General features: G+C 40.7%; 1 protein-coding gene across 1 annotated transcript in view; it reads right to left on the reverse strand.

The window, feature by feature from the left end:
• cyp27b1 (cytochrome P450, family 27, subfamily B, polypeptide 1) overlaps nucleotides 1-26,223 on the reverse strand; it is a 51,920-nt gene that overhangs the window by 11,678 nt on the left and 14,019 nt on the right. Inside the window, exons 3-5 of the mRNA XM_061984734.2 lie at nucleotides 20,274-20,464; nucleotides 17,052-17,252; nucleotides 14,557-14,717 (exon numbers count right to left, since the gene is read on the reverse strand). Of these exons, the coding sequence (XP_061840718.1) occupies nucleotides 14,557-14,717; nucleotides 17,052-17,252; nucleotides 20,274-20,464 (553 nt within the window). The remainder of the gene's footprint in view (nucleotides 1-14,556; nucleotides 14,718-17,051; nucleotides 17,253-20,273; nucleotides 20,465-26,223) is intronic.

Raw genomic sequence — 26,223 nt, forward strand, 5'->3', positions numbered from 1 at the left:
TATTATTATAATAATTATCATTATCATTATCATTATTATTATATCATCATTATTATTATTATTGTTATCATTTTTTTTTTTTTTCATTTATTTATTTATTTCAGGCAATGACATAAAGAAGTACAAGTTGACAAAACATAATAACATAAATTAATATAGTGCATGATTGTCCAGTTTTGCCTGAAAGGGAGTGGGAAGAAGATAACTTATTTAATCCCACCCCCAGTTCTCCATTCAGTGATTATTCACATGAGTTTCACTCTTACTTTGTTCAAGGATTATAATACAGATGTTGTATCATAGTGGCATTACCACAGGTAACAATAATTATTACATCCATCCATCCATCCATCTTCTTCCGCTTATCCGAGGTCGGGTCGCGGGGGCAGCAGCCTAAGCAGGGAAGCCCAGACTTCCCTCTCCCCAGCCACTTCGTCCAGCTCCTCCCGGGGGATCCCGAGGCGTTCCCAGGCCAGCCGGGAGACATAGTCTTCCCAACGTGTCCTGGGTCTTCCCCGTGGCCTCCTACCGGTCGGACGTGCCCTAAACACCTCCCTAGGGAGGCGCTCGGGTGGCATCCTGACCAGATGCCCGAACCACCTCATCTGGCTCCTCTCGATGTGGAGGAGCAGCGGCTTTACTTTGAGCTCCCCCCGGATGACAGAGCTTCTCACCCTATCTCTAAGGGAGAGCCCCGCCACCCGGCGGAGGAAACTCATTTCGGCCGCTTGTACCCGCTCACGACCATAGGTGAGGATGGGAACGTAGATCGACCGGTAAATTGAGAGCTTTGCCTTCCGGCTCAGCTCCTTCTTCACCACAACGAATCGATACAGCGTCCGCATTACTGAAGACGCCGCACCGATCCGCCTGTCAATCTCACGATCCACTCTTCCCTCACTCGTGAACAAGACTCCGAGGTACTTGAACTCCTCCACTTGGGGCAAGATCTCCTCCCCAACCCGGAGATGGCACTCCACCCTTTTCCGGGCGAGAACCATGGATTTATTAATAATTAATAATAATTAATTATTACACTGTAACAATAATTTGTATCAACAATGTAGGAATAATTAATATACCAACAATGGTAATAGACAACATAGCAATAATGGTAATAGACAACATAGCAATAATGGTAAGGAAACATTGAGCGCATGTTAACACTTTGAGACAGAGTACAGCAGCAGGTCAAATTAAAGACCCTCACCTCTATATTTGAACCAGACCCCATGTTTGCATAATAGTTTAAATCGATTAATAGTTTGGCGTTGCTTGTGTTGTAAGTCCAGTTTGTTCCATAGTTTTACTCCGCATACAGACACACAAAAACGTTTACGAGGGGTTTGAGCTCTCGGCAATGAGAAATATCCAAAGCCTCTCAAGTTATGAGCCTGCACTCGTCTTATAAAAAACGTTGTAGATTAGGCGGCAATAATTTGTTAAATGCTTTATATGAGATTATTAATGTATTATATTTAACAAGGTCATCAAATTTGAGCAACTTTGATTGCATAAACAGATTATGAGTATGTTCTAAATAACCAACGTTGTGAATGATCTGTACTGCTCTTTTCTGTAATATGATCAGAGGATGAATTGTGTTGTGGTAAGTATTCCCCCATACTTCAACACAGTATGTAAGGTATGGGAGTACCAAGGTGCAGTATAGAGTACGAAGTGCATTTTCATTGAGGTATAGTTTTGCTTTGTTTGTAATTGAGAGGCTTTTGGAGATTTTAGTTTTAATGTGTCTGACATGGTTTCCATGATAGTTTACTATCAATTATTACTCCCAAAAATATATTCTCATTTACGATTTCAATTTGGGTACCATCAATACATATTTTCTGTTCAGACGTTATTTTGCGATTTCCAAACATCAATATCTTAGTTTTATTTATATACAAAGATAATTTATTTGTGTCCATCCATTTTTTTTTACTATGTTTAGTTCTGTGTTAACTGTATTTATGAGCTCATTATAGTCATCACTACTGTAGAATATATTTGTGTCGTCTGCAAATAGTATACATTTCAGTATTTTGGATGTATCAAACATATCATTAATATATACATTAAACAGTTTTGGCCCCAACACGGACCCTTGGGGGACACCACAAGCAATGCCAAGAGTATCAGATAAAAATTGGCCCATTTGAACAAACGATACCCTCCCTGTTAAAAAACCTTTTAACCAGTCACCAGCCAGCTCCCTAATTCCATATCTTCCCATATTATCTAGTAGAATTGAATGATATCAAAGTGGTATCAAAGGCTTTCTTTAGATCAGGGGTGGGCAATTAATTTTAACCGGGGGCCGCATGAGCAACCCGAGCACTGCTGGAGGGCCACACCGACAATATTTCAAGTAAATTTTGCTCAAATTATTTTTGATGTACTGTAAGATAAATAATAATAAGAAGAATATTTTCATTTAACCTAACTTATCTTTATACAAAAGCAGATGGCTTTTGATGGTTTTATTTTCAACACTTTCTTACACAACACTTCCTGATGTATATTACAATGCAAAATTGTCAATTTCTGTCACTTTATCCTGCATCCTCTTTGTTGTGAACGTAGCACGCCTGTAAGGTGATTGGCGAAGAAGGGGGAAGAGTTGCTGTTGCGGAAATGAGGAGTGGGGATAGACGTGCGTGTGGAAAGAACAAAATAAGTTGAGCTGTGTTAGTATAGGTTGCTCAATAAAAGTTTAAAAAGAGCGTCAGACTTGGTGTGCACTTCTTCTGGACGCTACAATTGCATCGCATTTGAAATCAGAAAAACCTAGTAGCCAGGGTCCAGGGGCCGCAGGCCCCGGTAGGTCCAGGACAAAGTCCTGGTGGGGGGTTCAGGCTTCACCCCCCGACGCAAAATGATTATTAGCATTCAGACAGGTTAAAATGTTGCTAAAACCATCACTTTTCTATCAGTCACAGTGACTTTTCAAAACAAAAATATTACAGCAAAAATCAGATGGGTTGATTGACATGTTTATTCTGTAAGCTAACTTCAATAGTTTGAAATTATTTTGACAGTTAATGCCAGTTATTCTGTCAACCTTTCACAAGACTTCAATTTGTTAATTGAAAGTATAAACAGTATAAACACTTTTTACAGTAAACAAATGGTAAAACAGTACTAAACAATTCCATTAAAAAAAAAATTGGTGTCATTATCAACTTTCTGTCCAAGCTTGTATAATCTACTGCCTTGTTCAATTGTAAAAAATATTCTGTGCCTAAAATTCACATTTCTATCACAATTATCATACTGTAAACATGGTAAGCTAACTTCATTAAAATTAATAGTCCTGTCAATAGCATGGAATTACAATTCAAATGTAGTTTTTTTGTAAGCCTTTCAAAATAATTCAAAATATGAAAAATGAATGAAAATTAATTTAAGCCATCAGAGACTTGAAAAGTGGCACATCACATCTCTAATGTAATCATTTTAACTTTTCAACAGAAATAGCACTGCAAAAATATTAAGGACATACTTCTGTATTTTGGTAGTTATGCTGTCAACATTTAACAAGATTTCTTCAACTTGGACTTGAAAGCATAAATAGTATAAACACTTTTAACAGTATAACAGTACTAAACAATTCCAATAGATAACATTGGTGTCATTACCTTTTTGTGGCTAAAATCCGAAAAACGTTGAAAGTTTTCCACTTGTATCGCTAGCAACGGCATTAGACTTGTGTTTTTTTGTCCCAACGTGGTCTTTTACATCGCTAATTCCTCCGTGTCCGATCGAAAAATCTTGTCTGCACAAGGTGCAATTCGCGTAGTTTTCACCCTTTTTGGAACGAATAATTATTCCTGGATAGGCTTTTGAATATTCTTCACGGAATGACTGCAGTTTTCTTTTCGGTTTAAGACTCGTATGCGATTTTTCTCCGGCTGATTCCATGATCGTTCGCTCGTTTGGAAACAATGACAACAGGTGCCTCGTGCTTGGCAGCGGTGCTATAAATAGCCTCGCGGAAAGGCTCGATAGGAAGTTACGGGAAGCAGGTCGAATGTCATTGTTGTTACGCGATTTCGTGAATAAAACTTTAAAAAAAAAAAAAAAATTTAATTAATGAAAAACCGTATTTTTTATCACTGCAACCGTAACCCGGAATAGGTTGATGAAAACCGTACTAATTACGGGAAAACCGGAGTAGTTGGCAGGTATGCAATTGGTGTCAGAAGTGGGATGAAATGCCTCCCAGTTCGCCCTGCCATCAAACCTGGGAGTCTTCATTGAGGGCGGAATACCCCCATGCCAAGCAGCGTGCGCTGCACCTGTAGACGCTGCCTTTCTCCTTCCTCCCTCTCTCTCTCTCTTTGCGGCGAGCTCCTCACGTCCGGGATTCACACAGACATCTGCAGTTGCTGCCGGCACCTTAAGTCCCCACTCAATGTCCTTCCCCTCCTTTCAATCTTGACAAAGTCGCCAGGAAACATCGTGGCACGTACCTCCCGATGACGTAGCAGGCTGAGCACACAAGCAGTGCAGTATGCGCAAAGTTTGACTTCTGACACCAATTGTAGCGTCCAGAAGAAGTGCACACCAAGTCTGACGCTATTTTTAAACTTTTATTGAGCAACCTATACTAACACAGCTCAACTTATCTCGTTCCTTCCACACGCACGTCTATCCTCACTCATCATTTCCGCAACTAAAGAACACAACATCAACTTCAGCAGGTCGTTACACTATATTCTTTAAACACAGCAACTTGTGTACCACAAATTAAGCACACTGCTTTACCTTTAATTTCTGTAAAGAAATACTTGGCAGTCCATGTCTTGTTGAAAACCCGCCATTCGTCATCAACTTTTCTCTTTTTAGCGTCTCTGGGATAACCGGGCATCACTTGTCGCTGTGCACCTTCACTCACAGGTTACACACGGACATACGCCCATAAAAAACACTTTTCAAAATAAAAGCAGCACAGTTGTATTGCACGCACGACATAGATGTTGTTTTAAATTTATTTTGTACAAACCCGTTTCCATTTGAGTTGGGAAATTGCGTTAGATGTAAATATAAACGGAATACAATGATTTGCATAATCATTTTCAACCCATAGTCAGTTGAATATGCTAAAAGACAACATATTTGATGTTCAAACTGATAAACTTTTTTTTTTTTTTTGCAAATAATCATTAACATTAGAATTTGATGCCAGCAACATGTGACAAAGAAGTTGGGAAAGGTGGCAATAAATACTGATAAAGTTGAGAAATGCTCATCAAACACTTAGTTGGAACATCCCACAGGTGTGCAGGCTAATCGGGAACAGGTGGGTGCCATGATTGGGTATAAAAACAGCTTCCCAAAAAATGCTCAGTCTTTCACAAGAAAGGATGGGGCGAGGTACACCCCATTGTCCACAACTGCGTGAGCAAATAGTCAAACAGTTCAAGAACAACGTTTCTCAAAGTGTAATTGCAAAAAATTTAGGGATTTCAACATCTACGGTCCATAATATCATCAAAAGGTTCAGAGAATCTGGAGAAATCACTCCACGTAAGCGGCATGGCCGGAAACCAACATTGAATGACCGTGACCTTCAATCCCTCAGACGGCACTGTATCAAAAACCGACATCAATCTCTAAAGGATATCACCACATGGGCTCAGGAACACTTCAGAAAACCACTGTCACTAAATACAGTTTGTCGCTACATCTCTAAGTGCAAGTTAAAGCTCTACTATGCAAAGCGAAAGCCATTTATCAACAACATCCAGAAACTCCACCGGCTTCTCTGGGCCCGAGATCATCTAAGATGGACTGATGCAAAGTTGAAAAGTGTTCTGTGGTCTGACGAGTCCACATTTCAAATTGTTTTTGGAAATATTCGACATCGTGTCATCCGGACCAAAGGGAAAGCGAACCATCCAGACTGTTATCGACGCAAAGTTCAAAAGCCAGCATCTGTGATGGTATGGGGGTGTATTAGTGCCCAAGGCATGGGTAACTTACACATCTGTGAAGGCACCATTAATGCTGAAAGGTACATACAGGTTTTGGAACAACATATGCTGCCATCTAAGCGCCGTCTTTTTCATGGACGCCCCTGCTTATTTCAGCAATACAATGCCGAGCCACATTCAGCACGTGTTACAACAGCGTGGCTTCGTAAAAAAAGAGTGCGGGTACTTTCTTGCTCCGCATGCAGTCCAGACCTGTCTCCCATCAAAAATGTGTGGCGCATAATGAAGCGTAAAATACGACAGCGGAGACCCCGGACTGTTGAACGACTGAAGCTCTACATAAAACAAGACTGGGAAATAATTCCACTTTCAAAGCTTCAACAATTTGTCATGTCTGTATTATCATGTTTTGTTTTAAGTCATGTTTTGTTTAGTTTCCGTCTTTCACTCCCTTGTCTGGTCACCATAGCAACCATTAGTTTTCACCTGTCACGTCACGCACCTGTTTCACGTTTTGAGTCACGCACCTGCTTTCACTAATCATGTCCATAGTATTTAAGTTCAGTGTTTTTCAGTTTTTCTTTCGGACGACCTCGCACCCCATACCACTCCACATTTATGCTACGTCCATTGTTTCATATGTCCATGTTCACGCTGCTCCTTTTTTGTCCAACCCAAGTAAGTTTTTGTTCCATGTTTATACTCTTTTTGTTTTTCATAGTTTATTCTCCGCCACTGTGCGTGCTTTTCATTTGTACTTTTTGCTATAGTCTTTTGTTTTTTCATAGTTTATTCTCCGCCACTGTGCGCGCTTTCATTTATTCCTTTTTTGATATATTAAATAAATCATGTACCTTGGTTCCCGTCTCGCCCGTGCCAATTTTCCGCTGCATCCTGGAAAAGCAAACACCCCGGACCAAGTCCTGACAGTAGGTCGTCAGAAAACCCGCTTTTCCGCACCTAAATTGGCCGAGTTGGACATTCAGGACGAAGCTTCTTGGGAGGTGCTGCGCGCCATGGAGGCAGAGACGCTGCGCTTTTCCCCCAGGGAGCGCAGGGGGATGATGTGGGGGAATGAAGGCAAGCTGGTGCCGATCGGCGCGTCGCTCCCGTCCCGGAAACGTCGCCAAGGACGGGGAAAAACTTCCTCGAGCCAGCAGGACACGCCGCTCCCACAAGCCCCGCCCCCTCCGGGCGGAAGCAAGCAGCAGTCTGCCCGGCTTCCCCATGATGACATCACAGACCAGGATTTTTGTTTCAATACTTTTTCTTTAAATCACCCGCCTCCAGCTAAAAACTCTAATGCCATGTCTTTGATAAAACATTATCAAAACATGTTTTTAGAAATCAGGTCTAGTCAGTCACAGCCATCCCAATTTCATGCCCCGCCCCCCAAGACTCATGCCCCGCCCCCCAAGACTCAAGTCCCGCCCCCGTCACAATTTTTTTCTTTTTTACCGCCCACACAACCCCAGGTGGGGGATAAAAAAAAAAAACAATTTGGCCAAAATAAAGGGGACATTTCTGCCCTCCCCCGCCCACCCCTACAGAGAGCTCCAGACCGCAGGGAGCGCGTCTGGTATCCGCCCCTTGAGGGGGGGGCTGGGGTCGGGAGCTGTGTTGGTGGGGTGGCTCGGCATCACCATGCCAAGCCACAGCCTCCCTCACGGCCGCCACCACCAGTCTTCCGACCTGCCAAGCCGCAACCCCCAGCTAGGCCACCTCCACCTGCACCAAGGCTAGCACCTGTTGCCGCACCAGCTCCACCATGCCAAGTTCCTCGCCAAGCTCCGCTACCAGCTCCACGACGCCAAGCTCCGGTACCAGCTCCACGACGCCAAGCTCCGGTACCAGCTCCACGACGCCAAGCTCCGGTACCAGCTCCACGACGCCAAGTGCCGCCAGTCGCAGCTCCACGACGCCAAGTGCCGCCAGTCGCAGCTCCACGACGCCAAGTGCCGCCAATCGCACCTCCACGACGCCAAGTGCCGCCAGTCGCAGCTCCACGACGCCAAGTGCCGCCAGTCGCAGCTCCACGACGCCAAGTGCCGCCAGTCGCAGCTCCACGACGCCAAGTGCCGCCAGTCGCAGCTCCACGACGCCAAGTGCCGCCAGTCGCAGCTCCACGACGCCAAGTGCCGCCAGTCGCAGCTCCACGACGCCAAGACCCGCCATGCCAAGACCAAGACCAAGACCCGCCATGCCAAGACCAAGACCAAGACCCGCCATGCCAAGACCAAGACCAAGACCCGCCATGCCAAGACCAAGACCCGCCATGCCAAGACCAAGACCAAGACCCGCCATGCCAAGACCAAGACACGCCATGCCAAGACCAAGACACGCCATGCCAAGACCAAGACACGCCATGCCAAGACCAAGACACGCCATGCCAAGACCAAGACACGCCATGCCAAGACCAAGACTCGCCATGCCAAGACCAAGACACGCCATGCCAAGACCAAGACTCGCCATGCCAAGACCAAGACTCGCCATGCCAAGACCAAGACTCGCCATGCCAAGACCAAGACTCGCCATGCCAAGACCAAGACTCGCCATGCCAAGACCAAGACTCGCCATGCCAAGACCAAGACTCGCCATGCCAAGACCAAGACTCGCCATGCCAAGACCAAGGCTCGCCATGCCAAGACCAAGGCTCGCCATGCCAAGACCAAGACCCACACCAAGACCAAGACCCACGCCGAGCTTCGCCGCTGGACGCGTCACGCCGAGCTTCGCCGCTGGACGCGTCACGCCGAGCTTCGCCGCCTGACTTGCCACGCCGAGCTGCCACGCCTGCCAAGTTGACGACGCGCCTGCCTCCTCGTCGGCTACGGATATGGCCGCTACCTGGTCGCCCGCCACGCCAAGTGCGCCCACCTCCCAGTCGGCCACGAATGTGGCCAATCCCTGGGCGTCCGCCTCGCCTGCTGCAGCGGCGTTCCACTCGCCGCCGCCACTTGACTTTGCCTCGGTGGATTCGGGGCCACTTTGGCTGGCGACCCACCGCCATGTCCCCCTCCCGCCCTCCCATGACTTTTGTTAAGTTTTGGACATCTGGTATCTGTCCTTAAGGGAGGGGTTCTGTCATGTCTGTATTATCATGTTTTGTTTTAAGTCATGTTTTGTTTAGTTTCCGTCTTTCACTCCCTTGTCTGGTCACCATAGCAACCATTAGTTTTCACCTGTCACGTCACGCACCTGTTTCACGTTTTGAGTCACGCACCTGCTTTCACTAATCATGTCCATAGTATTTAAGTTCAGTGTTTTTCAGTTTTTCTTTCGGACGACCTCGCACCCCATACCACTCCACATTTATGCTACGTCCATTGTTTCATATGTCCATGTTCACGCTGCTCCTTTTTTGTCCAACCCAAGTAAGTTTTTGTTCCATGTTTATACTCTTTTTGTTTTTCATAGTTTATTCTCCGCCACTGTGCGTGCTTTTCATTTGTACTTTTTGCTATAGTCTTTTGTTTTTTCATAGTTTATTCTCCGCCACTGTGCGCGCTTTCATTTATTCCTTTTTTGATATATTAAATAAATCATGTACCTTGGTTCCCGTCTCGCCCGTGCCAATTTTCCGCTGCATCCTGGAAAAGCAAACACCCCGGACCAAGTCCTGACAGTAGGCCTACTGTCAGTAGGCCTACTGTCAGTAGGCCTACTGTCAGGACTTGGTCCGGGGTGTTTGCTTTTCCAGGATGCAGCGGAAAATTGGCACGGGCGAGACGGGAACCAAGGTACATGATTTATTTAATATATCAAAAAAGGAATAAATGAAAGCGCGCACAGTGGCGGAGAATAAACTATGAAAAAACAAAAGACTATAGCAAAAAGTACAAATGAAAAGCACGCACAGTGGCGGAGAATAAACTATGAAAAACAAAAAGAGTATAAACATGGAACAAAAACTTACTTGGGTTGGACAAAAAAGGAGCAGCGTGAACATGGACATATGAAACAATGGACGTAGCATAAATGTGGAGTGGTATGGGGTGCGAGGTCGTCCGAAAGAAAAACTGAAAAACACTGAACTTAAATACTATGGACATGATTAGTGAAAGCAGGTGCGTGACTCAAAACGTGAAACAGGTGCGTGACGTGACAGGTGAAAACTAATGGTTGCTATGGTGACCAGACAAGGGAGTGAAAGACGGAAACTAAACAAAACATGACTTAAAACAAAACATGATAATACAGACATGACACAATTAGTTTCCTCAGTTCCCAATCATTTATTGAGTGTTGTTAAAAGAAAAGGTGATGTAACACAGTGGTGAACATGCCCTTTCCCAACTACTTTGGCACGTGTTGCAGCCATGAAATTCTAAGTTAATTATTATTTGCAAAAAAAAAATAAAGTTTATGAGTTTGAACATCAAATATCTTGTCTTTGTAGTGCATTCAATTGAATATGGGTTAAAAAGGATTTGCAACTCATTGTATTCCGTTTACATTTACATCTAACACAATTTCCCAACTCATATGGAAACGGGGTTTGTAATCTGTGATTGCCGCTGTTCACATTCACTCACAATCGCGCACGAGCATACGTCCACACGGAAGTAATACAAATAACGCTTTTCAAAACAAAAGCAGCACCGTTGTATTGCACACTCGAGATAGATACTTTTTTAAATTGATTTTGTAATTTATGATTTATTCCGGACAGGGACGTACAAAGGGCCGGATGTGGCCGCGGGCCGCAGAATGCCCAGGTCTGTTTTAGATCAATAAAAATACCAACTGCATATCTTTTATGCTCCAGTGCATTAGTAATTTCTTCAATGGCTTCAGTTATCACCATTGATGTTTTTCGTTTGGACCTAAAGCCATACTGACCGTCATTGATTATATGATGCTTCTCAAGAAAAGATTCAAGTCGAGAGTTAAATAGTTTCTCTAAGATTTTTGAGAACTGAGGCAAAAGAGAGATTGGTCTGTCATTGGTGAAAGCGTGTTTGCTGTCACTTTTGAAGAGCGGTGTTACCTTAGCGATTTTCATTTGACTTGGAAAGCAGCCAGTCTGGAATGATAGGTTACATCTATAAGTCAAGGGTTTTACAATATTCAGTATGACTTTTTGAACCAATATCATGCTGATATCATGGCAGTCAGTGAAGCACTTACTTTTACACTTCCGCACAATGTTTGTCACTTCTTGCTCATTTGTAGCTGAGAGGAAGAATGACAAAGAATTCTGTTCAATAGTTGATTTTGTAACTCCATTGTCTGGGATATCAACAGCCAACTTAGGACCGACATTTACAAAAAAGCTGTTGAACTTGTTTATTACATTACTCATATTATAATCTTCACCGTTTTCATCAATAAAGTAATCAGGATATGTCAACTTTGAATATCCTTGTTTGATTAGACTATTCAAAACATCCCAAGTTCCTTTTATATTATATTAATATTATTATATTTTGTTTTCATATAGTTTTTTGGATAATATAACCGTTTGCTTGTTGTTATAATATCAGTTAATTTATTTTTGTACTTCTTGTATCGTTCGACTTCTTTTGTTTTTATTTTGATGAAAAGTTTGTAGAGAGTGTTTTTCTTTTAACAGGCATTAATTATCCCTTTTGTGATCCAAGGGCTATTTTTATATTCTTCTTTTATAAAATATTATTTCACGGGGCAATGTTTATTATGCAGGGAAGTAAAGATGTCAAAAAAATTACAATAAGCACTGTCCACATTTGGTTCTCTGTATACTGAAGTCCAATCCTGAACTGCTAAACTATTGCTTAGGGCACAGATTGTTTCCTCAGTTGTTATTCGTTTAGACATTTTTGCCATAGTGTCTTTGGTTCTCTTGAGATGACAGTCATATAAAGTAAAGAAAGGTAAATGGTCAGTGATATCACATATAAATAGGCCACTGGTGACTTGATTTCCCATAATGTTAGTAAAAATGTTGTCAATGATTGTGGCACTATGTGTTGTTATTCTGCTTGGTTTGGTTATGGTTGGATAGACAAGCTGTACATTGTGTCAATGAAGTCATCAACATGTTTTTGCTTGGTTGAGTTCAACAAATCAATGTTAAAATCACCACAGATAAATATGTTTTTTTTGGTTCACAGAGGAAAATAGTTTACCCATCCACTCATTGAAAGTGTCTATGCTTGAACCAGGTGCCCGGTATACACAGCTCATGAAGATACTTGTCTTTTAGGATTTCCACTGTTAAACATTCAAATAATCCATCGACTGCTATGGTCATGTTTGTTAAAACTTTAAATGTAACAGATTTATGAATGTACAATGCGACCCCTCCTCCTATTTTATTTATTCTGTTTATGTATCTTAATTCATAGTCATTCAGACTACAATCAATACCTTTATCATTGTTGAACCAGGTTTCAGTAATTGCAATAATGGTAAATGGATGACTAAATTCTTTCAAGTAATCATTGATAGCCTCAAAGTTAGTGTACATGCTTCGACTATTGAAATGTATTATTGATAGACTATCTTCTGATTTTACACTGTTTTTATATTGTTCACGGGTAAAATAATTACAGTTTTTAACAATCGCAGAGAAAAAATTATTATCAGGGTCTATCTCCATATCAGTCTCTGTTGTGGCATGCTCTTGATACTCACACATGTCCAGTTCTTTTTGTTGATGTCTTGGTGTGGGGAGCATTGAGATGATGTAAAAGTCACAAAGCTACATTGATACCAAGTACTGCATCAATGTCAATACTTATCAAGATCTTCTATTTTCCTTATCACCAAGACTTTTGCTTCCTCCGGCGTCCCATTTAGTTTGATGAAGATCTTACAGTTCGTTACCCAGGTTTGTTGAATCTTGCTTTGCCTTTTAAGTTGTCGTGCGATTCTTGCGATGTCAGCATTTTTCTTGGTCAAGTGTTCATTTATGAAAACATCTGTACCTTTGAGTTTGCGTCCTTGCCTTAATAGTGCAATTTTATTTTTTCTGTTTGCGGAACTCATGATGACATGGTTCCTCATGGGCAGTGGGTGACGAGCCTCGATGTGCTCCAGGTCCATCTCTATTCCCCTGCTCTGGAGATAGGAAGCCACCTGCTGCTCCACCGACTGTATCTCCTGCACGCTGGACTCCCCGTTGTCCGCGGCCACCGCACGCGCGTAAGTGCGCGCCTTGATTTTGATCCCGGTGATATCCACATCATTCATGCGGGAGTATTGCTCCAGCTCGTCTACTCGCTGCTCCAGGTCCACAATGCGCCGGTCTTTTTCCACATTCTTGAGGCGTAGTTGTTTGACCTCCTCCAGTAGGCTCAAAAGCTGCTCCTGTTATAGAGTTCTGACCGCAGTCACATCGCTGCACAGGGAGTGGAGTGTGACCCTCATCTCCTCGGACTCCTCCGATGTCGGGCTTTTCCTTGGTGCAGGCATTACGATGGTCTATATTAGGGCTGCAACAACTAATCGATTAAATCGATTAAAATCTATTATAAAAATAGTTGCCGATTAATTAAGTAATTGATCCGTTGGATATATGTTATGCGCATGCGTAGAGGCTTTTTTTTTTTTAAATAATTTATTTTCTTAAAAAAAACCATTATTATTATTTTTTTTAATAAACCTTTATTTATAAACTGCAACATTTACAAACAGCTGAGAAACAATAATAAAAATAAGTATGGTGCCAGTATGCTGTTTTTTCCCCCAATAAAATACTGGATAGGATAGACATGTAGTTTGTCTCTTTTATCCGATTATTAATCGATTAATCGAAGTAATAATCGACAGATTAATCGATTATCAAATTAATCGTTAGTTGCAGCCCTAGTCTATATGCCGACGCATCTCAAGCTGTTAGCCGGCTTCGGTGTGCTAGCTCGCAGCACCGATCGACACAAGCTGCAAGGTGTCACGGCACAGTGACACAGCGAAGACAAAAAAGTACAAAAAAAGTAAATAAATTAAATAAATGGGTTGTACTTGTATAGCGCTTTTCTACCTTCAAGGTACTCAAAGCGCTTTGACACTACTTCCACATTTACCCATTCACACACACATTCACACACTGATGGAGGGAGCTGCCATGCAAGGCGCTAACCAGCACCCATCAGGAGCAAGGGTGAAGTGTCTTGCTCAGGACACAACGGACATGACGAGGTTGGTACTAGGTGGGGATTGAACCAGGGACCCTCGGGTCGCGCACGGCCATTCTTCCACTGCGCCAAGTACAAAAAGATGTGCTGGCTTTGCACAAGGCGATTGCCAAACTCGACAGCCCCACTTCGAAAACAGCCAGCCAGACGCGCGCAAACTCCAAACCGGAGTTAATAGTTATCGGATAAAACAGGATAATAATAAATATCATTATTATTATTGTTATTATTATATAATCATCATTATTATTATTATTATTATTATTGTTATATCATTATTGTTATTATATCATCATCATTATTATTATTATTGTTATATCATTATTATTACTATTAATATTATATCATCATTATCATTATCATTATCATTATTGTTATTATCATGATAATTATCATTATTATAATATCATCATTATTATCATTATTGTAATATAAAACTTACTGTGTGTGATGTGTGTGTTTGACAGTATTGTAGATACGTTGTTGCGAGACGTTACCGTGTCGACGCCTGCCAGCAGCAGTTCGGTGATGTTGCTGTAAACGGTCTCCATGGGCAGCGTCGTCTGGGACAGGTGGTAGGCCAGGCAGTGGCCCTCCACTTTTCCCTCGCCGTGGTTGTTCGCCACGTCCTTCAGCAGCTTGTCAATTTGACCTTTGGCTGGAGACACCACACAAAGACACAAAGCCAATCAGCACTTTTACACATCTCAGCTTTACTTCCTTCCTTTCCTACCGCTCAGGGACCCGAGTGAGCTGAAGCCTACCCCAGCAGACTTTGGCCAAGAGGTGGAGTTTAAGTCAGCCTGGTGGCAATTTAATCAAGGTTTCAATATTGCAGTGTTAGAGTTGTGACACTTCTTTAGCAAGACAGTCATATTCCACAACGATGTGACACTTGTTCTACTTCCTGTTGACAGCTGCTTGACAATTACCGTATTTCTACGACGATAAGCCGCTACTTTTTACCCAAGCTTTGAACCCTGCGGCTTACACAAAGGTGCAGCTAATCTAGGGATTTTTCTTCGCTAACGTCTAAATTATGGAATGTGTTAAGGAAATAAATCAAACCAAGTACTAAAATGATCCACTTTAGCAAAGTGTTAAAACTCTTAAAGTGTTGAAAAAGTACAAGGAAAAATAATCCTGATAAACATCTTGAACCTTATTAAAAAGGAGAACATCTTATTCATCTCATAAAGGATGAAAAAAGACATCAATGACTTCTGTTTTGTTTGATCAGCCGTTTTACTGCCCTGTTACAGACAGCGTGTTTACATACATAAACATAATTAATTTCATAACGTATATGTCTGCGGATAATACAAAGGTGCGGCTAATCTAGGGATTTTTCTTCGCCAACGGCTAAATTATGGAATGTATTAAGGAAAGAAATCAAACCAAGTACTAAAATGATCCACTTTAGCAAAGTGTTCAAACTCTTAAAGTGTTGAAAAAGTACAAGGAAGAAGAATCCTAATAAACATGTTGAACCTTAATAAAAAGGAGAACATATTATTAATCTCATAAAGGATGAATTAAGACTTCTGTTTTGTTTGATCAGCCGTTTTACTGCCCTGTTACAGACAGCGTGATTACATACAATGAATGTATGTAAATACATATGATTAATTTCACAACGTATATATCTGCGGCGTATACAAAGGTGTGACTAATTTAGGGATTCTTCTCTTCGCTAAGGGCTAAATTATGGAATGTATTAAGGAAAGAATTTAAACTAGGTACAAAAATGATCCACTTTAGCAAAGTGTTCCAACTCTTAAAATGTTGATAAAGTACAAGGGAGAAGAATCCTGATAAACAATGTGAACCTTACTAAAAAGGAGAACATCTTATTCATCTCATAAAGGATGAATTAAGACTTCTGTTTTGTTTGATCAGCCGTTTGACTGCCCTGTTACAGACAGCGTGTTTACATACAAAGAAAGGCATGTAAATAAACATTTACACAATATTTCTGTGTAAATAATCAATTTCACAACGTATATATCTGCGGCTTATAAAAAGGTGCGGCTAATTTAGGGATTTTTCTCTTCGCTAAGGGCTGAACTATGGAATGTATTAAGAAAAGAATTCAAACCAGGTACAAAAATTATCCACTTTAGCAAAGTGTTCAAACTCTTAAAGTGTTGATAAAGTACAAGGAAGAAGAATCCTGATAAACATTGTGAACCTTACTAAAAAAAAGAACATCTTATTCATCTCAGAAAGGATGAATAAAGACATCAATGACTTCTGTTTTAATTGATCAGCCGTTTTACTGCCCTGTTACAGACACCGTTTGGGAACAATGAAGGTAAGTAAATAAACATTTACACAATATTTCTGTGTGAATACTTAATTTTACAACGTATATATCTGCGGCTTATACAAGGGTGCGGCTAATCGATTTTTCTCTTTAACGGCTAAATCATAGAATGTATTAAGGAAATAAATCAATCAATGTACTAAAATGATCCACTTTATAAAACTCAAAGGGTTTACAAAGTACAAGGAAGAAGAACCCTGATAAACACGTTACATACAATGAAGGTATGTACGTTTTGTAAATAAACATTTACACAATATTTCTGTATAAATAATTAATTTCATAACTTATATATCTGTGGCTTATGCTGCTAATATATTTGTATTTTCTAAAGTTTAGTGGGTGTGGCTTACAGCCCTGTAAATACTGCTGGGTGTGTGGCAATATCTTGCTATTCAATATTGTGCATCGTAGAAGATATATTTTGATGTTACAGCTGTGATTTTGGTGATGAAATCCAAAAGTAACATGATTGATATTTAATCTTAAATCTTGTAGTGCGTGCGCTTGAAGGACTCTAATCTCTAATGATGGACTTGCACTGGTGTAGAAACCAGCAACAGCCAATAGGAGCCCAGGAAGGAGTGTTTACAGGAAGTTGTGTTCGCCCTAAGAACCTCGCTCTGAAAGTTGCGTCCTGATCGGAGCACGCCATTATCAACTCACCAAATTTAAACATGTTGTCCCAGCAATAGCAGAAGAGTCTCCAGGGTATGGGGAAGCACGTGTGCAGCCATCTTGGCATGGCCATGGTGGGCAGCGTCAGCAGGAACATGCAGTTGATGCACTGGATGAAGTGTTCCGTTTCCTTCGGGACCACCGGATCCAGGCAGCCGATCCTGGATTCAAACAACACCGAGGAGATTCCTGGCCAAGGAGAAGAAAAATTATAAATGGGTTGTACTTGTATAGCGCTTTTCTACCTTCAAGGTACTCAAAGCGCTTTGACACTACTTCCACATTTACCCATTCACACACACACACATTCACACACTGATGGAGGGAGCTGCCATGCAAGGCGCTAACCAGCACCCATCAGGAGCAAGGGTGAAGTGTCTTGCTCAGGACACAACGGACATGACGAGGTTGGTACTAGGTGGGGATTGAACCAGGGACCCTCGGGTCGCGCACGGCCATTCTTCCACTGTGCCACGCCGTCAATGAAATGTGATTTTATTGAATAGACAGCAGTGTGATGTCCCCTTTAACGGCAACTCAGTCGTTGTCTAACATTCACCATTTTAAGATGAAGACAAGAACACATATGGTTTTCTTTTTTGATGCATTCTAACTCCTAAATAAATGCTATCAAGAGTCAGCTAACAATGGAGTCAATGGAAGTCGCTCTATTCCGCCTATATATCGCTCTAAAAAACCCCATCAAGGTTTTATATACACACTGTAAGTATCTATGTAGTATCTAGTAACATTCATAATAACATGTAATATTTACATATTTTTTTATCATACTGTAAGTATATATGTATTGCAGTAACATTCATAATAACATGTCATACTGTATGTATAAATGTCATGTAGTAACATTAATGATAACATGTAATATGTATATATTTTTATATACACACTAAGTATATATATAGTATTTAGTAACATTTAAAATAATATGTAATATTTACATATTTTCATCATACTCTTAAGTATATATATGTAATGTAGCAAAATTCATAATAACATGTGATATTTACATATTTTCATCATGCTGTAAGTATATATGTAGTATCTAGTAACATTCATAATAACATGTAATATTTACATATTTTCATCATACTGTAAGTATATATGTAATGTAGTAACATTCATAATGACATGTACTACTTACGTACTTTCATTATGCTGTAAGTATATATGTAATGTAGTACCATTCATAATAACATGTAGTATTTAAATATTTTTATCATACTGTAAGTATATATGTAATGTAGTACATTCATAATAACATGTATTTACATATTTTCATCATACTGGAAGTATATATGTAATGTAGTAACATTCATAACAACATGTTGTATTTACATATTTTCATCATACTGTAAGTATATATGTAATGTAGTAACATTCATAATAATATGTAATATTTACATATTTTCATCATACTCTAAGTATATATATATATATATATATATATGTAATGTAGTAGCATTCATAATAACATGTAATATTTACATATTTTCATCATACTGTAAGTATATATGTAATGTAGTAACATTCATATTAAATTTAGTATTTATATATTTTCATCATACTGTAAGTATGTATGTAATGTAGTAACATTCATAATAACATGTGATATTTACATATTTTCATCATGCTGTAAGTATATATGTAATGTAGTAACATTCATAATAATATGTAATATTTACATATTTTCATCATACTCTAAGTATATATATGTAATGTGGTAACATTCATAATAACGTGTAATATTTACATATTTTAATGATACTGTAAGTATATATGTAATGTAGTAACATTCATATTACATTTAGTATTTATATATTTTCATGATACTTTAAGTATATATGTAATGTAGTAACATTCATAATGACATGTACTACTTACATATTTTCCTCATGCTGTAAGTATATATGTACTGTAGTAACATTCATAATAACATGTAATATTTATGAATGTTACTACAGTACATATATACTTACAGTATGATGAAAATATGTAAATAATACATGTTATTATGAATGTTACTACATTACATATATACTTACAGTATGATGAAAATATGTAAATACTACATGTTATTATGACTCTTACTACATTACATATATACTTATGGTATGATGAAAATATGTAATAACATGTAGTATTTACATATTTTCATCATACTGTAAGTATATATGCAATGTAGTAACATTCATAAGTAGTATTTACATATTTTCATCATAACGTAAGTATATATGTAATGTAGTAACATTCATAATAACATGTAGTATTTACATATTTTTATCATACTGTAAGTACATATGTAATGTAGTAGCATTCATAGTAACATGTAGTATTTACATATTTTAAGTGTATGGCAGTGTATTCATTTCACAGACGCATCACAACGCTCACTTTCCCATCAACAACAACAAGACTACTAATCATGGCAGACTTGATGTGAGACAACGAAGACTACTTTGGGACAAATTATGTTTCAGAAACGTCTATTTTTGAGCCTGAATATAAGGAGGAGGATCTACAAGTTTTAGAAGCTGTGTGCTAAACATGTGCAGCTTTAGTCAAACACTAAGCATTATGTAGCAGTATTGCTAAGTGCTAAACAAGAATATAATAAAACAACCACTTACTGTACAATGTCGGCTCTCACTGGGATAAAGACCGATGGGACGTTTGTATCTTCCCATTTACATGAACATCATAAACCTCACAAAGCTAGAAATTTTTTTTGTGTCTTTCTGGCCATCTGCGGGTCTAAGTTGGATGTCAAAGTTGACCAACTTGTGGGTTTATGTCCACAACTTCCTATTATCCAGGTGAGAGGCATGATTTATCATTGAGAATTAACTTTCACCAACTCAGAAGCCATGCAGCAGCTCAATATGTCAATATAGCAGCATAAGCTAGTTAGCTCTCTAAAAGTAGTTCCTCTGTGTTAGCGCTTATAATAACAATGTCACTAATACTTGTTAGTATTCAGGTCAGGACATGTACATGGAGTATTTTTGGCACTTTTTCGATGTTTTTACATTGTTTACATTGTTAGCCACCTCTTACTTGCCATTTTTTTACGACTTAGAATGGATACAAAAAGAAAAACGTAAGTGTTCTTGTTTTACATACGGACTGTGAATGATAGGCAACATTCCAAAAGAAGTGAAAAGTGTCAGCTGTTGATGAACTCGAGCTCACCCTCCAGGCCGAAGAAGTAGAAGTCCTTGGCCACGTCGGTGACCAGGCCCCCGGGGAGTCTGCGCAGGCGGAGTTTGGCGATGAGGTCGCTGACCACGCCGTTGAGGGTTTTGTCGTAAGCTTCCACCGCCTTGGGTCTCAGCATGTGCTTACTCAGCAGGCTCCTCACCTCCTGCCACTCCTTTCCCTCTCTGAAACACCAAGCACGTTAGCATCTTTAGCATCCTTCAGTCTGCGCTTAGTTGGCATGTCAAGGAGAAGAAAGGTCATGTGACCCTAGGACAGTGGTTCTTAACCTTGTTGGAGGTACCGAACCCCTCCTTTTTTTTTTCAAATTCAAGACAAAGTTATTATATGTTTTTGGTAACACTTTAGTATGGGGAACATATTGTAAGTAACAAAGACTTAATTTAGAGTTATTTGGTTAGGGTTAGGGTTAGAGGGTTAGGGCCAGGGTTAGAGGGTTAGGGTTATAATAAGGTCATGCCGAATAAAGCATTAATAAGGACTTAATAATGACGAGTTAAGAGCCAATATGTTACTAATTTGCATGTTAATAAGCAACTAATTAATGGTGAATATGTTCCCCATACTAAAGTGTTACCATGTTTTTTTACAGGTGCACAAATTGAACCGTGCATGAACATCACCTTGTTCAAACAACAAAACCAACACAGTCATAAACTCACAACAAATTACACACCTGCAAATCAGTGTGGCTTCTGCTGTTGCCGTATCCGTAATTCGCCGATAGGGAGAAGTTTTTATTTACACGATGAGTCGGGTGTGTTTTGACCTCCGCCGAACCCCTGAGCCCGACCCACCGAACCCAGGTTAAGAACCACTGCTCTAGGAGGAAACGTTTAGAGAAGCATTTATTTGACAAGGTGGATTTATTTGTGGAGGAGGGTTTATGTTTCTGACATTGTTTATTACTTTAAAAACTCCAAAAACTCTAGGAGACATCATTTTTACACCGCCCCCCTAATCTGTAACACGATGTGAGCACCACACATGTGTTAGCACACCACTAGGAGGAGCCACACACATTTTAGTTCATATATATATATATATATAGATAGATAGATAGATAGATAGATAGATAGATAGATAGATAGATAGATAGATAGATACATGCATGCATGCATATATATATTCATATATAAATATATATATGCATGCAAATATATATTCATATGTATATGCATGCATATATATGTGTGTATATATATGCATGCATATATATATATATATATATATATACATGCATGCATATATACATGCATGAATATATATATATATGCATGCATATATATATACATACATATACACATATACATGCATGCATATATATCCATCCATCCATTTTCTACCGCTTATTCCCTTCGGGGTCGCGGGGGGCGGGGGGGGGTCAGCTACAATCGGGCGGAAGGCGGGGTACACCCTGGACAAGTCGCCACCTCATCGCAGGGCCGCATATATATATATGCATATATATATATATGCATATATATATATATGCATATATATATATATATATATATATATATATATATACATATATATATATATATATATATATATATATGCATGCATGTATATATGTGTGTATATATATATCATGCACCATGCACATATATACATGCATGCATATGTATATTCATATATAAATATATATATGCATGCATATATATATGCATGCATGTATATATGTGTGTATATATATATATATCATGCACATATACATATATATATATATATATATATATACATACATGCATGCATGTATATAAATGCATGCATGTATATATATATATATATATATATGCATGCATAAATATATATGCATATGTGTGTATGTATATATATGTATGCATGCATTAATATATACACACATATATACATGCATGCATATATATATATATATATATATATATATATATATATATATATATATATATGTATGTGTGGGAAAAAAATCACAAGACTATTTCATCTCTACAGGCCTGTTTCATGAGGGGGTTCCCTCAATCATCAGGAGATTTTAATGGGAGCATTCACATACCATGGTTTATATAGGGCACAGAGTGGGTGGGTACAGGCTGGCGTAGGGGCGTGGTGATTGGCTCATGTGTTACCTAGGAGGTGTTTCCGTCTGTGGCGGCATGCTGTTACAATTTCGCTGCGCTTGTTGAGGGATGACAGGTCTGGACGGTAAATAATAAACATTTTCTCTTTCAAGCATAGGTTGCATCTTTTATTACCACTATTGTAAGGTGTGCTGGATGCAAGAATTTGCCATGTTATTGAATATTCAACATTATTGTCTTTAAGGTCCCAAATGTGTTTGCTGAGTTCTGTGGTATTCCGCAGGTTTTGGTTCCTGAAAGAAGCCTTGTGATTGTTCCATCCGGTTTTGAACTCTCCCTCGGTTAATCCTACATATGTGTCGGATGTGTTAATGTCCTTGCGTGTTACCTTAGATTGGTAGACAACTGATGTTTGTAAGCACCCCCCGTTGAGAGGGCAATCAGGTTTCTTTCGGCAGTTGCATCCTTTGTTGGTTTTGGAGTCGCTCTGTCCGGGGGCCGACGGCTCATTTGCAATTGTTTTGTTGTGGTTTGAGATAATTTGTCGTATATTGTTCATACAGCTGTAGCTCAATTTAATGTTGTTCTTGTTGAATACTTTTCTTAGGGTGTTGTCTTTGGGAAAGTGTTTGTCAATCAGATTGAGGAATTTGTGTCCAATGTTAGTTGAGACGTTTTTGCTGTATGGGGGGTTGTACCAGATGATGTCGTTTCGTTTTCTGTTCTTTTTTGGTTGGTTTCCTGGCGTGGGTTCATAGGTGAGGGTGAAATTGTATCCGCTTTCATCAAGGGCTTTTTGGTACGGGGGGGTTGCTTGGTCAAATTCAGCTTTGCTAGATGACAGCATCGATAGCCTTTTATTAATTCCGGTAGGTATTCTTTTCGTGGTGGTGGGTGGGTGGTTGCTGTCATGGTGCATGTATTGGAGTGTTGTGTTGGGTTTCGTGAATGGTTGGTAGCTGTTATTTCTCAGGTTGAAAGTGACGTCAGGGAAGTTGACGGTTTGCTTGTTGGCTTCAATCGTGATCCGTAGGCCGTTCTCTTTGAAAATTTGGCATATGCGCTTCTTGGTATTCTCGCTGCTCCTTGGCGAGGCGCGACACACTGCCAGTCCGTCATCACGGTAAATACCAAGGTCTACCAATCTAAGGTAACACGCAAGGACATTAACACATCCGACACATATGTAGGATTAACCGAGGGAGAGTTCAAAACCAGATGGAACAATCACAAGGCTTCTTTCAGGAACCAAAACCTGCGGAATACCACAGAACTCAGCAAACACATTTGGGACCTTAAAGACAATAATGTTGAATATTCAATAACATGGCAAATTCTTGCATCCAGCACACCTTACAATAGTGGTAATAAAAGATGCAACCTATGCTTGAAAGAGAAAATGTTTATTATTTACCGTCCAGACCTGTCATCCCTCAACAAGCGCAGCGAAATTGTAACAGCATGCCGCCACAGACGGAAACACCTCCTAGGTAACACATGAGCCAATCACCACGCCCCTACGCCAGCCTGTACCCACCCACTCTGTGCCCTATATAAACCATGGTATGTGAATGCTCCCATTAAAATCTCCTGATGATTGAGGGAACCACTCATGAAACAGGCCTGTAGAGATGAAATAGTCTTGTGATTTTTTTCCCACACATACATATATTGCGCTCTACTATGGTATCGAGCACTATTTTTTGGATAACCTTATTAAGACATTATGTATACATATATATATATATATATATATATATATATATATATATATATATGCATGCATGTGTTCCAAATACACAGGACACGATGTTAAAAATCCAGAGTGCCACCTCCTACCTCCGGTTTTGAAGACTTAAAGACACTGACTTAATATCTATGTTGCTGCAGGCTGGGCAGACGCATCATTAGGGTTTTCAAGTGGGCTCCTACTCTCATGGACAGTTCGCTGACTGGGCCCACGACGCCTCAAGTAGGTTTCAGCGGTGCATTCTGGCGTCCCAGAAGCACCCCCCTCTGGATCTGACCAGCCTCAGCATGAGTAATGATTTATTTTGGTGACCAGTTGGGGTCTTTCCTCTTTAGCCAGAGCCACTGGCTGCTCCGCTCTGCCACCCGCGATGTTTCCTTTATGGCCTGACGTAGAGCTTGACCGCCAACTCCCAGGTCCCTCATCAGCCTTATTGTTAATGTTGCCACAAAGCCCCGACATCCAACTTTTACAGGGCAGACTCGTGTTCTCCAGCCTCGCCTTTCAGCCTCTGCAGCGAGCTCTGCATACCGGAGCTTTTTCCGCTCAAAAGCTTCCTCCACCGCATCCTCCCAAGGGACTGTGAGTTCAACGAAGTACACGATGTGCTGGGAGTTGGACCACAGGACTAGGTCAGGCCGCAAGTTAGTAATTGCTATCTCTGGTGGAACGATGCGTTTCTTATACACGTCCACCAGCATCTGCCAGTCCCGGGCTACCTCCAGCTTTCCCAACCTGGACCTTGATGGTGTCTTTCGTTGCCTTCGTCACCCCTCTCTAACAAAGGCAACTGGCATATTCAGGTTGGGTGTCCTGGGTGGCAAGGAGTTGTTGGTTGTTCTCCTGCTTTCCAGGGTTGCTGCCAAGCATTTGAGTACTTTGTTGTGTCTCCAGGTGTATCGTCCTTGGGAGAGGCTCACTTTACACCCAGTAAGGATGTGTCTGAGTGTAGCTGGTGTTGAGCACAGGGGGCATGATGGATCTTCACCCAGCCATTGGTTGAGGTTTTTGGGGGTGGGAAGGACATCATAGGTTGCTCGAAGTAGGAAACTTATCCTACTCAATTCCATCTCCCATATGTCTCTCCAGCTGATCTTCCGTTTCTCCACCCCTTCCCACCTTGTCCACTGGCCCTGCTTAGCTTGCGCCACAGCCTTGGCATATCTATTCGCCTCTTCCTGTCGACGGACCTCGGCCACGAGCAACTTGCGCGGCTCAGTAGAGGATGCCTTATTCCAGGAAGGTCGTGTCTCTCCAAATCCCAATCCGGCTTTTCCATGCTGGACTTGGCCCATGATGTCAGCGTGGTGAAGAGCAGATTTTGCCTGCTGTACTGCGTTCTGAGCTGACCACTTCTTCCCTGCTGTCAGATTTGGGGCAGCAGCTCGGACCACAGTATCTTTCGACTCTGTTAGGGTCATCTCGAGCCTCACTTTGGAGCATTTGAACTCCTCTGTCAGGCTAGAGAGAGGCACTTCGAGTAATCCATGACCATACAGGCCGATGCTGCTCAGGCATCGAGGGATACCTAGCCACTTTCTAACGTAAGAGCTGATTGTTCTTTCCATTTTCTCCACTCTGGTGAGGGAGATACCATACATGGTTAGTGGCCACATGAGGCGGGGTAGTAACCTGAACTGGAGGCACCAGATTTTCAGCTTGCCAGGCAGCATAGATCTGTCAATGTTCTTCAGACCTTTGGTGACTTCTTGCCTTAGCTTGTCTGCTTGCTCAGTGTCCTTCAGATTTGAGTCATACCACCTTCCCAGGCTCTTAATTGGCTTCTCTGACACAGTTGGAATGGGTTCTTCACCAATGAGAAACCTTTGTTCTGTCAGTTTGCCTCTGATGATGGAGATGCTTCTTGATTTTGAGGCCTTGAATTTCATTCTGGCCCCAGTGATGTTCTCATAAAGCTTCCCTGATAGGCGCCTGGTGCAGGGTGCTGTAGTTGTTATGGTTGTCATGTCATCAATATAGGCCCTGAGAGGAGGTAGGCGAATTCCAGAACTCAGCTATTCGCCACCCACTACCCACTTGGATGCTCGCATAATGACTTCCATTGTCATGATGAAGGCCAACGGGGAGATGGTACACCCTGCCATTATTC

Source organism: Nerophis lumbriciformis, linkage group LG23 (assembly GCF_033978685.3).
Source record: "Nerophis lumbriciformis linkage group LG23, RoL_Nlum_v2.1, whole genome shotgun sequence".
Classification (NCBI taxonomy): domain Eukaryota; kingdom Metazoa; phylum Chordata; class Actinopteri; order Syngnathiformes; family Syngnathidae; genus Nerophis; species Nerophis lumbriciformis.